The sequence below is a fragment of the Myotis daubentonii genome, chromosome 6 (assembly GCF_963259705.1).
Source record: "Myotis daubentonii chromosome 6, mMyoDau2.1, whole genome shotgun sequence".
Taxonomy (NCBI): Eukaryota; Metazoa; Chordata; class Mammalia; order Chiroptera; family Vespertilionidae; genus Myotis; species Myotis daubentonii.
The window spans coordinates 75,596,001-75,612,683 of NC_081845.1; the positions used below are offsets into that span (position 1 = coordinate 75,596,001).

At 36.8% G+C, this 16,683-nt stretch overlaps 1 protein-coding gene across 4 annotated transcripts in view; it reads left to right on the forward strand.

Annotated features, from left to right (window-relative positions):
* The window catches only part of HMGCLL1 (3-hydroxy-3-methylglutaryl-CoA lyase like 1), a 165,688-nt gene extending 149,243 nt beyond the window's left edge, over nt 1-16,445 (forward strand). For 2 of the 4 annotated variants that reach the window (XM_059701350.1, XM_059701349.1), the window contains 2 exons: nt 12,577-12,702; nt 15,093-16,445. In XM_059701350.1, coding sequence (XP_059557333.1) covers nt 12,577-12,702; nt 15,093-15,194 — 228 coding nt within the window. In that variant the 3' untranslated portion in view covers nt 15,195-16,445. The remainder of the gene's footprint in view (nt 1-12,576; nt 12,703-15,092) is intronic. The other 2 variants (XR_009453481.1, XM_059701351.1) reach the window with 2 other exon arrangements.
* The last annotated feature ends 238 nt before the right edge of the window (nt 16,446-16,683 follow it).

Genomic DNA, 16,683 nt, shown 5'->3' on the forward strand with positions numbered 1-16,683 from the left:
AATCTGCTTAATCTCCTATATATTTAACTGTAATTACACCTACTCTTATTTTCCTACCTTCTTTGAATAATTGGCTTCCACTGGAGAAAAGCCCATTCTGATTTCATGGATGCTAAGCTTTCTTCTTTCAAATTGTACTCACTGCTTAGAAAAATTAACATCTTGTTACCATAAATACCTTGTGAGATATTCTGGTCAATGGTGGCGCTAGAGTAAGCAAGGTCCTTGATAAGTTATTTAGAAATCAGGTTGAACTTGAGTTATTTGAAATGAACAATGAGCATGTGAGTGGTAATACACAGTGATGTAATATTATAAGATATTTTACACTCCATATCTATGCAAATACATAACAATGTCCAGTTTAATGAATCCTCCTAAATGCCCCTAAATATCTCCTAATAAATGGCTGAATATGTGAGTTAATCACCTTAAGTCATTTCTGACTTAAAAATAAATGTCTCGAGTTTCTCCTGCCCCTCTTTTTCTCCTGTCCTTAAGAGTGAGCTAAGTTGGCAGGAAGTTTAAGTACCATCCTGCCATTAGTCAAGGGTTACCTGGTCTAATGGCATCCTCAGTCCCTTGTCACCCCTGAGATGGAGCGTTCCAGGCTGTTCAGCCTCGGTCCTTGTGATGGTACTCTAACCATGATCTGTGGTTATTAGCCCACACTCTGCACTTTCTTAGTCATGATTCTAGTGCCATTATGCCCACCAGTGCCCTCTTGGCCCTATCGGGGGAAATGGGAAACTCTTGTATGCTTTCTATGACAGGTTTATGTGCCCTATTGTCTTTGAGGCTGCCTTGAGTCCTACTTGCCACACAACTCACTTTGACTTTGATGCCTTGTCATCTCAGCCAGAAGGATGGGAATTTCTGAGTCTTGTGTACAAACCCTCGGTTCTAGGGCTCCCCTAAATTTACCTAGAATGTCTATCACCCATTATCACCAACCACACCCCTATTACTCAGCAGAAAGGAGGAGCCTTGGACTCTTCTTAGAGACCCAGGAAACATGTTACCATTATCTTCTAAAATCATTTTACTGCCCAATGGAGACTCATTCCTTGGGTTATAAGAATGCTTAACTATGAATTAGAGCATAACAGAGCCATGAAATCACCCCAGATACAGATGAGCAAGTGGAAATGGGTATGTAATGAGAGATCAAAAAGAATCAATGTTAGTTTTGAAACATCAGGGTTGCTTTAAGACACATCATGTGTTATCTATCCAGTTTTCTACATTTATAATGATTTTTAAGAAAGCAATTTCTACCTTTCACTAGAGTTTATTCTATATATCATTTCAGTTACTAGATCATCCTCCATTTAGTTTTTAAACTAGAAATCACATGCTTTTGTTAATTATACTTTTTTCTTCCATTATTCCTAATTGTTCTAGACAATATTTTACCTCACAAACTTATTTCAACTTTATTCCTTAAAAATATTTTTATTCCTTCTGCTTCATTTTAAATACTCGTCACCACTGATTTGATTCATTGTACTTATTTTCTAGCTAGTATTTCTATTTACATATTTTTCAACCTTCTATCTATCACAATTATCGCTCCCTTGGTAATGAAATCTGAGTAAAACAAAATGCTGATGAACGCATGATTACTCATAAACTCTAAGTAGGTCTTTATGTCCTAGACAATAAAGCTCTTACCCTATAGAAAGACATTCAGGGCCTGCCATGATGAGGATCTCTATTCCAGCCACACCCCAACACTCCTTACAATAAGTCTCATTAAACTCAGTTTGTCCTTGGCCTGTTCATCGTATATGTCTTTCTCAGTGTTTCCTCTCTGTAGAGTATTCATGCCCCACTTTTCCACATTTTTCAAGGCCCAATTCAGAGCCAAACCATTCATCAGACTTTCCCCCCTACCTCTCCTTCCTTGCTCCACTACAAAATATAGAACCTATATCACTGGTGCTTCTGAATAGCTTTGTTTATAATTATTATAATAGCTACCACATTCTACCTTATATTATAGCTCATTGTATTTATGAATATCTTCTCTGCCAGGTCATTAACTTAATGATGTGTTAGGGACTACTCTTTGCGTCCAGGTGACAGTAGCCAACTGGAGCTCCTTAAGCAGAAAGGAGACTATTATGTGGATACCATGGTGTCTCATAGAAACCTCTTAGAGAAAGCATACAGGCAAGTCAAGAGCAGAGATTTGGAAGCATTTACACCTATTCTGACTCTCAGCTTTCACCACTTACCAAATATGTGACATTCTGTATGATTATTAAACATTTTGTGGCTCAGTTTTCTCATTTATGAAATGAGGATAATAATAGTACTTACTTCCTGGGATTATTTTGTGGGTAAATGCATTTGGCACAGCTCTCATTAAATGTTATTTTAAAAACAAAGGTAGGGAGGAAATTAAAGTTAGACCGCAGGAAGCACTGAAAGGCTGTCTGGAATTCAGGTGGCATTTCTCTGATTTGACTATGCTTCATTTTACCTTTTACTACAGACCAAATATCTTTCCTCCCCCTTGGGAAAAAAATGCTGCTAAAGCCATATGCTGTACATCTCACTTCTGAGAAAAATGGATTCTGTCTTTTTCTTTGCTCCAAATTCTGGGGGAGGGCACTGTGATTGACCTCATGTAGGTCTAATCAGCTGCAGCCAGGATTAATAAAAAGTCAGTGAGCAAAGAGAAAAAGCCCATCTTTATGATGAGGCACTTCTAAAAGAAGGTTTAGGGCGCAAACAAAATAGTGATCTATTGACATGTTTTATTTATTTGGTTATCCTTATTATGTAGTTCTGTGTCTCTAACTTGAATTTTATCAAGTTAATTTATTACCCTGTGTAGACATACTTGCAACAAGCTCTTGATATTACATGTATTATTTTTCTATGCATATCATTTACTTGATTATTTTTTAAAATATATTTGAATAGTAACTTATGTTCTGGGTACTAATGCTATATACTGAGCATATATGAATGAGATAAAATTCCTAACCTCATGAAGCTAATATATATTGCTTGCTGCTTTAACATTTAAAAAAATATATATGGTCTTCCTATTATCACAACTAATCCAAATATGTTGTGCTAATAGATTAGAGAGAATGGATGGCTATTAAAGAAGTAGAGGCAATATCCACTCAAGAATGGACAAAAGGAGATGATCCTGAAAGGGATCATCTATAGAATTTGAATTAAATCAAAGAAATTAGAAAATAGAGCAAGGCCTGTCTACTTTGGGGGTGGGGGTAGGGGTATTTTAGTGGTAGAAGAAGGGAATGATTGTGAAAGAAGAGTAAAAATAAGGTTCATTTGTCCTAATTACATGACTGTGAGTGTGTATAATAAATTTATATATAGAAGAGGTTTATATATACAAGAGATTTATATATACAAATATACATAATAAAGTAGATTTTTAAAAATCTAGAAACACTAATGAATCCTGCCAAACAGAGGGCAGGATACTAATTGTTAATTTTCTTATAATCATTTTTTCATACCATTAAATATTCTTTAAAAATGCCTAATTATTTCATAATAGTTTATCTTTGTTGAAGTATTTGTTAACCGTTTCTCTCTTGTTGGACATGTCCCTTACGAGCTTTTCCCACTGCTATAACTAATGCTACAAAGAGCGTCCACCCTTGAACATAGACCTGTATTAGCATTTCTGGCTATTTTCTCAGGTTAGCTTCCTAAAAATACTATGACTGGGACAACAATCATTTACTTTCTCAAGTGTCTTGATAATGTTGCTAAATTGTAATAGAAACTTTTCAGGAAGCTTAAGAAAGATAAGAAAATGAAGTATTTTCATTTGTCAATGCTCTCTTTCTAATTCACAATCAAATGAAATAATCTGTGTTTAGTACTGTGTCTGGCATGTGATCAGTTTATATTCACTATTGAGCAGTAGCCCACAGTTGTTAGACTGAATTTGTGTTCTTCCTCTATCAAGCACTTGCCTTCTCTGAGCCCTAGTTTCCTCATCAGTAATCTAGGCATGTACTACTATTATTGATTTTCTTATAATCATTTTTTCATACCATTAAATATTCTTTAAAAATGCCTACTTATTTCATAATAGTTTATCTTTGTTGAAGTATTTGTTAACCGTTTCTCTCTTGTTGGACATGTCAATACTACTACATTGATTTTGTGGGGTTTTATCATATGGGAAGCATATGGTGCAATACTTACAACAAAATAAACATTTAATAAATGTTCACTAATAGTATTTATTATCTTCTCAGTGTCACTACAATTGAAACTCCCCTTATCAGTTTTTCCTTCTACTTTCTCAATACCCCTTCTATGTACACACCCCCATCACTATTTCAATTTGAAATATTCTAAATGAAGGTAAGACTATCTCGCTGGATGTATTAAGGTGAGGAGAAACGAAGCACATAGGAAAACCTTTATCAGGTGAAAGATGTTATAGAAGACATTAGTAATCAATCACCATTAGCTTAGTCATCCCCTAACGGCAATCTGTATACCTATCATTATTTCCATACCAACTTTGGTATGTACTTCAGTTTCTTAAAACACTATGCTTTATTCTTGTATGCTAACTGTTCATTATCTGTGGCTTATATAGCATGATATTATGTTCACAACATATTAATAGCAAATAGGATTCTTTCTCAGCTGGTACTCAATATATAGTAACTCTCTAGAGTGCTGGTTGAGAAGCATCTCAAGGCAAGATCTATATTTTCAAAATATTTTACCCTCCATGAATATGTGCCTTTTTCCCCCGAGTAAGTTAAATCCAAAAATAAGTACTTTGCATTATCAGAAAATTTATTTGAATCTAACATTATTAAAGATTTTTAAATAAAATTCTATCTTCAAAGTTAAACAAAGTAGCTGCCATTTCAAAAATAGCATTACCAACATTGTATACGCTCCTTGAGACTTTAGTATTATGTATCCTCAATACCTAAAATTTAGATTTCATTAAATATTTTGCAAAATGAATTTTTGGCTCCTCTTATTGCATTTCTCAGTTTTGTTTGGAAAATAGTAAGATCTGACAGCACCAAGAAAAAGTCAAGACGGTACTTTCCTTTTAGTTCACATGTTAGTCTAGTCTGGGCATCTAAACACCATAGAGAATCAGTACTCCTCAGAGCTCACCCAAAGTTATAGTACAGAGCAATATGTTCGTGATCTAGCTACACCAAATTTTCTTTTTCCAGCAAAAGCAGCCACTAGTATTTTATCTATTTTCCTCAGCACTTAGATCCAAGCACATACTGGTATCTGGAGAGCTCAAGCAGGTGGAGTATTCTAAATGCACTCAACAAATTTACCATAGCCTGGGTTACTGGGTTAATAGATTTAATCATGAGCTTTGAGAAACATGGGGGCCAAGGACAGCTCAATCCTTTGAGTTCTGAATTTATTTTGTTTTAGGGAGAATTCATTCCTTGAGCTCTAAAGATAATTATTTCTCACTGGATAATAAGCTGCTTCTCAGCGACAGACAAAATATATAGTGAGTTTCATTTCTCATGCTTCACAAGGTACATGACTTTGTATGTATTCTAAGTCCCCGGCACATAGAACAGGATTAATAAACACGTTCAAGTTAAAAGAAGAATAAAAAATATAGACTGAATAAATTGACTTACAGTTTGTGTTACACACCATTTGTAAATTTTCTTATTTTAAAGGAAAAATATTTATTTGAATTACATAAAGCTATTTATTTACGTGTTTGCCATTTTCTTGTGCTGGAACACCATGGAGTTATTCTTGATTGACTTTGGGTGGATTTTGGAGCTACATTGCCACCATGTGGTTACTCATCTAAGGATGTACTTTCCTTCAAAGCAAAACACAGGTTTTGTTTTTGCATTATAGGATGCAAAACACTTGTGTTTGTGTTATCACACACACGAGGGTGTACACACACATACACACACACACAGGAGCCTGAAAGTTTAAAAGTAGTGCTTTACATTTGGAGAAGTGGGAAAAGGAGTGTCTTTCTAAGAATGATCTTTCAATGCAGATAATCTCTTGTATCAGGTGGCCCATCAATTATTTCCAAATATACTATATTATATAGTGCATACAGTGGCATTTACTTTACAAAATATGGTCCCTTATTTGCCATACAGAATTCATGAAGAGAAGAAATAATGGTTTTATTCTCATCCTGTTAAGAATTTGTTTACATAGCATTACCTGCCATTTCTAATGGGATAGAGAAGTAGATGCAGAAAAAACATGCAGAATAAAAATAAAGTTTTCTTACTTAATATATGGGTAACATTAGCCATTGAGGAGATCATTATTTCTGAGGAATAGAGTTTCACATTTAATAGAGGACAGAATGTAGGAGATATTCCATAAAAAGAAATATTTTAGCCGAAACCGGTTTGGCTCAGTGGATAGAGCGTCGGCCTGCGGACTGGAAGGTCCCAGGTTCGATTCCGGTAAAGGGCATGTACCTTGGTTGCTGGCACATCCCTAGTAGGAGATGTGCAGGAGGCAGCTGATCAATGTTTCTCTCTCATTGATGTTTCTAACTCTCTACTCTCTCCCTTCCTCTCTGTAAAAAAATCAATAGAATATATTTTTTTAAAAAAGAAATATTTTAAAAATACTGTGTATGTGGGGTTTTTGTTTTTTAATTTTTTGAGGGAATTTTAAAGGAACTAATATCTTAATATTTTTCTTCACAGATAATGTATACTTTAATAAGCTCTTTTTAAATTTGGTTCTTTAAACGTTAAATCCACATATTGCTTTTAGAGTTGATTCCATTAATGTGTGAAGAGCTTACTGAAAGAGAATCCAGGTCTAGATCTAGTCTGATACCAGGAAAGAGAAAAGACCATTTTCCAGGTAGCTTTTCACCCAGATCACATCTGCCTTTGTCAGACATGCGGAGCAGCTCTACAGTCCTGGGCCCTGGGAAGATCAATTAGATGCAAAATAATGATGCTGAGAAATTCAGTCTTGGATTCATTTGTGCTCATTCTCATTTATCTACTATCATTCTACAGCAGGCTAAAATTTGCAGAAATCTTACTTTTTCTACTTATATGTAGGGTAATTAATAGTCCGCACATGCATTGGAAAACAAGGGCACACAGAATTAAAAGAAATCACTTATAATCATACCACCCACTGATCACCACTGTTAGCATTTGGCATACCATCCAAATCCTATTTTTTGGGGGGTAAAATGTGATCATGATTCTATGTACTGTTATAACATTCTCCAACCTGTTTCTTTTCCTTAATTATTCATTTACATGGCATTTATTATTCCATTTTATAGCTACATCATAGTTAATTTAAATTATTTCCCATTAGAGGTATATGAATTGCTTTAAAATTTTTATTCTTATGAATTTTACTGTGACAAATCTATTTATAGATGTGTGTTAGTGGTGTGTTTCAGATACAAAACAGATTAAATATATATAATATATGTTAATCTAATTATAGGGGTGGGCAAAGTAGGTTTACAGTTTTTCACATAGAAAATAATAGAATAATTAATGAATAATAATATAAGAATAAACTCTGTTTTGCATACTCACAGCTATAAACCTATTTTTTCCCACCATGTATTTACTTAGGATTTTTGGACTGTTCCTTGGGAAACACTTTTTTTTATATAAGAATTACTAGGATGACGGATATGGGCAACTAAGACTAATTGCTGATTAATTGCCCCTCAGAAAAAAAAATTACAATTATTTCCCTACCAGTTTAAATTTTCTGTTTACCTGAATTTTCAACAACACTGCTATTTTTTGTCATTGATATTTATCAAAGTCTAATGCACACACAGAAAATTGACCAATTTATAAACACAAACTTCTGAGAACTTTCACAAACTGACATTGGTGTTACCAGCCCAGTTCAAGAAATGGGATGCTGTCAGCACCCTGGGAAGCTCTAACTGTGCCCATTTTTATTTACCTTTTAAAGGTTAACTATTATCCTAACTTCTTACAGCATTAATTGTTATCTATTTGAAAACTTAACTAAATGGAATCATAATGGATGCCCTCTTTTGCTCATGACTTCTTTCATACAACTTCTTGTTTGTGAGATTTGTCCAGATTGTTGAAGTTTTTTCCCCACATCCTGTTGCTCTATGCTATTTCATTGCTAACAATCTTTTTGAGCTGAAAGTGTAAAATATCACAGTGTTTTAGTTTGCTCTCAGTCTTTGACTTAATGTGAGATTGTTTTTCTATCTTTATTTATGTTTGCTCAATTTTGACATTGGTTAATTATTGTTCCTCTCTTGTGACTCTGGTTATTTTATTATGGATAATCCTTTCATGTTAGTCACCCAATAAGGTACATTAGTTACACTCAGTAGGGCTTTAGTTACAAGGTAAGAGGGACTTGTTTTTTCACTATTTCTCAAAAGGCCAATTAAGACTGTGTGGCCCTGTGGCTGCAGGGCTTTCATCCGCAGTAGTGGGGAAAGGAACATGGTATGTGGATTCCAGCCCTCATGGTGGGCTGACACCACCTTTCACCTACCTTGCTAGTACTGCTGGCTTTTGCTACCTCATACTTTTTGGGGTCTTCTTTCAGAAGCTGATGTCCTTGAAAAGTCCACCAGTCATGCTTAATTAACTGTTGCCCCCAGGGTACAGAGCTTCTCTCAAATTAAAGCTGACTCAGACCCAGGACTAATAAAGGAAAGATCGATGGGAAACTCTGCCTCAGGGATTCCCACACCTAGATACACAAAAGAATCACAGGGAACCAATACCTGATCTCATTCCCAGAAAGAAATTGCGATATCATTGGTTTGGGGAGAAGTTTGGGTGTTAGTTTTGAAAGGTCCCAAGGTGATTACAATGGGTAGCCAGGATTGAAAACCAGTAAAACTGTCTTGGTGAGGGTTAGATTAAATTCTACTGAACTGATAGACTTCTGTAAATCAAGAATCCCTCTGCCCACTGGATGTAATGGCAGACTCCCAGAGATGAGCCAGCATCCTGATATTTGTCTTTCCCAACCACCGGGAAATACCACAAATTTCACTTCTAGCACGTAGTTCTTATACTTAGTATTTTAATTCACAGCAACTTAGATAAATTTTTCCAAATCAGCAGTGGGGAACGTCCGACCTGCGGGCCTTGAATCATTCAGTCTGATCCTGCCAAGGTATTAGGGTGAGTTAATTAAATGTTTGACCAAATATAGCAGGCTAATTTTTAAGCTGTTAATTTTGTATGGTCTGCAAATGATGTCATAAATATCCAAATGCCTCTTGGCAGAAAAAAAGGTTCCCCACCCCTGTTTTAAATGGACAAGTACTTTAGCTGGACACTTGTTAATACCTGAATAGGATTGACCTTGTAGGATCACTGTTTGAAAGAGGTTGTAATGGAGGGAGAGCTATTGAGACCTTTCCATGTTGAGAAGTATAAGCAGGAGAAATTAAGCTGCAGAAGCAAACAGATTATATCTGCAAACTTCTTTTGGGCCCCAAAGACATCCAGGGCTTTGGACTATGGCTCTGTCCTGATGAGCCTAAGGAAACATATCTTAAGTCTCACAAGGAAGAATCTAGAAGAGTGATTTAAAAAGCATGGTCCCCTTGCCTTACTAGAGGAATACAGGAGCTAACAGAAAGAGCTCCCAATAACCAAATCTCAAACAACTTGAACCACACAATGTATAACACTGGATTATAACCCAAAGTGAAAAATACCTATGAGTCCCTACTGATATAAACAAATGTTTGAAAACAAATATGGGAGAATAGATAAATCTCCCTTATAGGAGAATTCCAAATAGTTTATGTAGATATTGTCCACTCCTTAAGTATGAGCTGCACATGAGTTTTGTTTCCAGAGTGCAGTATGGTAAGTGGGGTGTGGGGCTTCACAGTGCAGAAACCTGGGAAATACTACCTCAGCCAGGTGGTAAAGGCTAATACCATCAGTCAAAGGACTTTCACAGTATGATCTCTTTGGGTTTCTGCACTCAATTCCGATGTGGGAGAGGTGGAGGAGGTTTCTCCCTCCAAACTGACAATTCTAGACCATTCAACTTAATTCTGATGCTGGTGGAATCAGATTCCACAAGTTAAATGTTCAATCCTACAAGCCTGCATTCCCCACCTTCAGATACCAGTTACAAGCCCAAATTCTCATCTGTGACTCTAACCAACGGGATACAGATTAGCATTTCCCACACCCCCCTCCTTGAACTTTCGATGCCAGTCACAGGTCCAGACTGTTCCCTGTGCTTTTGACAGACTGTCCATAAATCATAGGTCCCCACAACCTGTTCCTTGGGTTCAACTAATTTGCTAGATGACGTATAGAATTCAGAGAAATGTTTTACATACTAGATCACCAGTTTATTATCTAAGGATATAACTCAGACACAGCCGGATGGAGAGACACATAGGATAAGGCACAGGGAAGGTCACAGAGCTTCCATGCCCTCTGCAAGCACATTACTCTCCCAGCACCTGCACAGGTTCACCAACCCAGAGCTCTCCAAACTCCCTGACCTTAGGAAATTAAGTCAACCTCCAGCCTTTCTTCTGCCTCGAGGTCAGGGGTGGGACTGAAAATTCTAACCCTCCAATCACATAATGGCACCACAGACAACAACCAGCTCCCATCCCTAGGTGAGATCCCCTTGTCACCTCATTAACAACAGAAGACTCCTTTATAACTCTCATCACTTAGGAAATTCCAAGGATTTAGGCACTCTAGCCAGGAACCAGGGAAGACCAAATATGAGAAATACCGATATTCTTTGGCCATCTGAATGACCAAATATGTGCATTTTTATCAATCATAATATCACAGTACCCTGGATGTGAGGAATTAAGAACTACCTGTGTCATCTTCCTCACCTTACCCCAGAACTCCATTCTAAACATGAGGAAAAATAAATCAGTCAAACCCATACTGAAGAACATTGTACAAAACACATGACAAGTACTACTCAAAATCATCAGCCAACAAAGAGGAAGCAAGTCTGGGACAAGACCCCAGGCCTGAGGAGCCTAAGGAGACAAGAGCACTAAATGCAGTGTGGTGACCTGAAGGAGTTCCTGAAACAGAAGGACATTAGGTTAAAAACTAAAAGTCTGAACAATGTAGGGACTTTAGTTAATAATAACTTTTGATACTTCTCATGAGCCATGACGAGACTGTAATTATGAAAATGTTAACAATAAGGGAAACTGGGTGCAGAATATATGGGAATGTTCAGTACTAAATTTTTTTTCTGAAAATCGAAAGTGATTCTAAAATAAAAAGGTTATTAATAAAGAAAAGAAAAAGGAAACAGTGATCCCCAGAGCAGCAGTGAGAGCAGCATCTGGGATCTTGTTAAAAATTCAAATTCTCAAGTTTCAGCCAAGACCTCCTGAATCAGAAACTCTGGGGATCTAGTGTTCTGGGCACGGGGATTCTGACTGTGATTGAGAACTGCTGATCTAGCAGGTTGGCCAACAGCTCTTGCTTTCAGGTGCTTCTCATTTTATATGAGGTCATGTTACTTTTCCTTTAATGCCCAGGAGTGAATCAGATAGGGCCTCCTGGTAGCTTTCGATTACCCAGTTATCATCTTTCACGGAGGCATGATACGTCTGCCTCTCTTCTGCTGTTATTCAAATCTCATCTCCAGGGCCCTTTTCAGAGCCTGTTGTGCTCATGTCTTCCAGCACACACAGAGCCCCTCCACCTCCGACATCCCCAGACACATAACATGTACCAACTCAAATGTTTTCAGAGGCCACAGATCACAGCAGAATGGGAATTCTCTAGAGACAGAGGTGACCTTGGGCAACATGTGTGATCCTTCTGTACTTGAGTTTCTTCATCTTTGATTCGGGGACATAGAAGAGCACCTACCTCATGGATTTTTGTGCAGATTGTGAGTTAATACTCATAAGGTGTTAAGAATAATAACTAGGTCCTTTGTGAGGACCTAGTAAATGTGAGCTGATGCTATTATTAGTTGTGGATGCTTTGCCTCTTAAATATTTCTTTACTACTCCCAAAGCAGCAGGGTGTTGTGTGTAAAATAATGGCTCAGAAAAGACTGGGTGAATTGACTCCACAAAAATCATATTTCAAATGCAGTGATGCTGCCACTACCATCACCAGAACGTTTTAAGGCACCTTGATTTTGAGTTGGTATGCTAGAAATATTTCATGTTGTTTATATAATGCTTTTAGGATAAAACTTGAGATTTGAGGTTGATGAATATATACAACCTAGATGTGAATTCATCTTACTTCAGGCTTAACCCCCCTACAAAAGAAAAATGTGTTGCTAGCAATGAAAACACCATCCTAATGTTGATCTACGATTATTCTAGTTCCCAAGATCCTTAGCAGACTTTGTTAGCCTTAAAAAAATGAGATTAGTCAGAAAAGAAAGCAGCACCCCAAGGACTGTTCTAGCAGCAGGTGGGTAAGTGAATGTTTGGACAAGGGGTTCAGATTTTGCTTATTTGCTCTTTGGAACAGGTTAAATAGAAATGCAACAATTTAGACGCCAGAAATATACAAGCCTTGGGTGTTTCGGTTTGTTTTTCAGATGGGGATCAACGTGGTGGACTCTGCAGTCTCAGGATTAGGTGGCTGCCCTTATGCAAAAGGTGCTTCTGGAAATGTAGCCACTGAGGATTTGATATATATGCTTAATGGCCTGGGGCTCAATACAGTAAGTTAGTTTTACATATTTTAATATTCATGTATTCCTTGCAGATCCAGCTTGGAATGCATCTCAGATTGGGAAGCAATTTTGAGGTCAAAGTTTTACTATACTTTTGCTATTTGCTAAAATGCACAGTGGGAAAATATAATAAACATTCTTTGGGGAGCCTTATAAAGTAACTTATTGCTCTAGTTCAATCACCAATAATGCTACCATTTCACATTTTTATAGTGCTTCATGACCTCCCAAGTATTTTTTTTAATGTTTTATCTGATTTGGTTTTACATGCCTTGTGAATTAGAGCCTGTCTTTCCTGTTATGATTATTGTTTTCACAGTTTGGGGATTTTTTTTTTTTTATGGATGTTTTCCTTGGAGAAAAGGGAGATCTTGATTTTCTCCCAGTGACAACTAGGGCTGCTGGCAAAGAGCCCAGGGCACATTTAAAATGGTCAGTGGAGGAGTAGAGCTCCGTTAATACTTAGCATGTGAGACACTGGACAAGAAGAATAGTCTCTTTACAAGTGGTGCCTGAAAAGCTCATACTTCACCCAAATAAGCACCTTGTTTGGCCACATGCTTGTTAGCATGACTTATTCCGTCTATAAGGCAGATTTTTTTAGAGAAAAAATACGAAAGGCAAGAAAAACAGCTCACAGATGATTAGAACTTCATAATGTTTTCTGAGATACAAAAGCATCATCTGGATTACAAAATGGAATGTTCTCTGTCCTTCTCCCTCTCTCCTCTCTTTCCTCTTCTCTTTACTCATATTGATGCTTCTACAACACCAAAATTGCCTGCAGTCTTCATTTCTACACCATTCTGTTTCTCACCACTCATGGTTTCACAGCCACTTGGAATGGCCTTACTCCCCATACTTGATTTCACCTGAGAGTGAAGCACCACTATCCTCAAAAATTCTTCTTCTGGCATCCTCTTGCCTATTCACAGGCCCATTCTGTTGGGTTCTTCCCCTTAGTGCTTCCATGCTAGCCTCCATGCCTCTACCTCTGAACCCACTTTCAGTGAAGTTGTAGAATGGATTATTTTATTTATGTGTCTAGCTCCCCGTGCAGCCAGAGAGCAATTATTATAGCTTACTCATACTCTATGCCCGTTACATAGAGATGCTCAACAACATTCATTTATATCATGTGGCACTAAACACTAAAAGCTATTTCTTGTAAACACCAAAAGTCATTGGCTATTTTCTATGATTAGGAAATAATATTATTTCACTTACAAAGTAGCTTGATCATTTCTATCAGAAATGTATAGTCGTGACAGAAACAGAAGAAAAATAGATCTTTTCTCAGAGATTCGATGACTGCATTGAACTTAGCTGATGCAGAATATTTGTCAGGTCATGTTTTAATAACTTTTTCCCTCTCCCTTCCTCTCAAATCAATTAAAAGAGAGAAGTAATTGGGTATTTATTTTTTCTTGACTAGTTTTTAATTGGGTATATTAGAATGATGATCTCTTTATGATCATTGTTATAAAAAGCCCCCGATTTTTTTATACTTATGTTAAGAAAATTACACTCACATATTTAAAAAAAAAAAAAACTATTCCTTAATAGCAAGGAAGTCTGAATCTGTTCAATTTTAACTCCACATTGTTTCTAGTTCATATTGAGGAAGAACATAGGAGCTTATGAAATGCTGCGTGAGCACAAATCTCTGGTTAACCCACCTAATGCTCTGCCTCCTCCAGTGACAATAAAGATGCTGGGTGGAGACCTGGAAGGTGACCTTTTGTTATGCTAAGTCCTAGAGCTGAGGAGCATGCCTTGAATTTGGTCTTCATACTCAATGGCCTGTCATACGTGGATTTACCTAAACTTTCAGAGGCAAACAAGTTCCAGATATTCCCTAAATATTCTTCATTTCATTTGACCTACAGGTACCTCCTCCAGTAGCACACCATTAATGATTTTTCTGAATATGGTTTAAAAATATTATACATTCAACTGTCCTGTATTTCTTACAGCTTTACCAAGTTTCTTTGTAAAGAGGTATTTTTTCCTGCCTTTTTCCTAAACTTCTCCAAACCATTATTATTTTAATTGCCCTTCACTGATATTTTAGATTGTTTCTAGTTTCAGTATTGTCCTTCCTAGAATCCAGGTACCAACCTGAATTAAACTTATTTATTCAGGTGTGGCCAGCCTGAATACAGGGTCAACTTCAAGATAGATTTTAATGAAGAAAAGTCTAAAATGTTGACTACATGGTTCATGAAAACAAAGCTTGCCCCCAAATCAATAATGAGCATTATGATTTTAGTATTTTAAATGGTTAAGTAACTGTTAGTAAAATTAAAAGGAACCTGTTTTGTCCTCTTCCTCCCAAATGCCTCTTCCCCTCTGGTACCCCGGCTTTCTTTTACCAGGATGTGGATCTTCACAAAGTAATGGAAGCTGGTGACTTTATTTGCAAAGCGGTGAATAAAACCACAAACTCGAAGGTAGCACAAGCCTCCTACAATGCTTGACATGAATGAATTTGTGACTCAAGGCTGAGGAGATCCATTTCAGCTACAGATATGCATCTAAAGATCATTCCTGTCAACTTGTTCTGAAATGTGAAGGAATAGACACAAGTTGCGGGGAGGGGGGGGGGGGGGAAGAGATGCCTTTCAGAAGAGTACAAGTGGACCCATTTTGAAGTCAACACAAAGTGAGACCAGTCATCGGGTAAATCACAAGCTGAAGCTAAATAATAAAATTTGTAGATATGCTTTTGAACATGGAGAAAAGTCTACTCTTTGTTTCTTAGAGAACTCACTTGTTAATTTAGTAGATGTGAAAATTGAGTTCAGCTTTCCCTAAGATTTCCCTAAATACCAAATACTGTGTGAAATACTTAATCAAGCAGGCTTACCACCGTGTACGTACCGTCAGTAGTTTACGAGCCCTGCTTAGTGTGCAAAGTGTGTGGCCTTGATATGCGTTATGCCTTTGGATCTCAGCTTCCCATTTGCCAAGTCAGTTAAATAATGGACCAAGCGCCAGATCTCCAGCCGACCCCACATACTTGTTAGCAATAGAACTTCTACATTTCAAGTATGGCTAACATCTGTTAACTATTTCAATGACTTTATCTTGTTCCAAGAGGCTGTGGTCAATGGCAAGACGCCATATCCTGGAAACATATTACGACCTCCCGTGTTTGTTACATGCTTACAGTTTACCATGCTTTTTCTTTCATCAGTTATAGTAAAAACCAGCATGGTGTTACTCAACTGTGGAGAAACAGAAGGCATGACTTTCATCTTGCTGTCTAAACTGCAGTGATGAGAATAGATTGATACGTGTAGCATAATCCACATTCGTAATTGTCAGATCACGTCCAAATTGCTGGAGGAAATGTCATTGTAATCCTAAGAATGTGTTATTAAGCCAGTTTTTAATTTGTGAAATAAACTGTTTTTCATCGATTCAGGGCACTTTGATTAAATCACATCTTCTTGTTGACTTTTTTATGGTTATTTTTAAAGTTGAAGTGGCTGAAATTTTATCTTTCGTACTAGAAAGAATTGCCAGAAATAGCAAAAAGTAATATATCAAGTTGAGAAGAGGAACAGGAGGACTATGTTAAGAAAAACATTTCTGTAACTTATGCAAATAATGTGGAGACAGTATTATTATATGTGTGTCTGAAACATCAGTTCTATTATTTATGTAGACTTCTCCAATAATATTGGGCGATCTTATCTTTAAATAAATTTGAATATAACTTGAAATATGAATGTGAGCATTGTGGACTTTCTATTAAATATTCATTAAAACATTGAAATGGAATTCAATAAAATAAGAGAAGTACTTATTATAACTAATTTAACTTTAAAGATATATAATAAGAAACGAATCAGGAGGAAAACATATTGATAATTGACAAAACCAAACTGTATTTCCATGAAAGAGGCCGATTCATCTGGGTTGTGATGGCTGGGAGAGCAGGAGCTTTTGTCCGCAATTCTT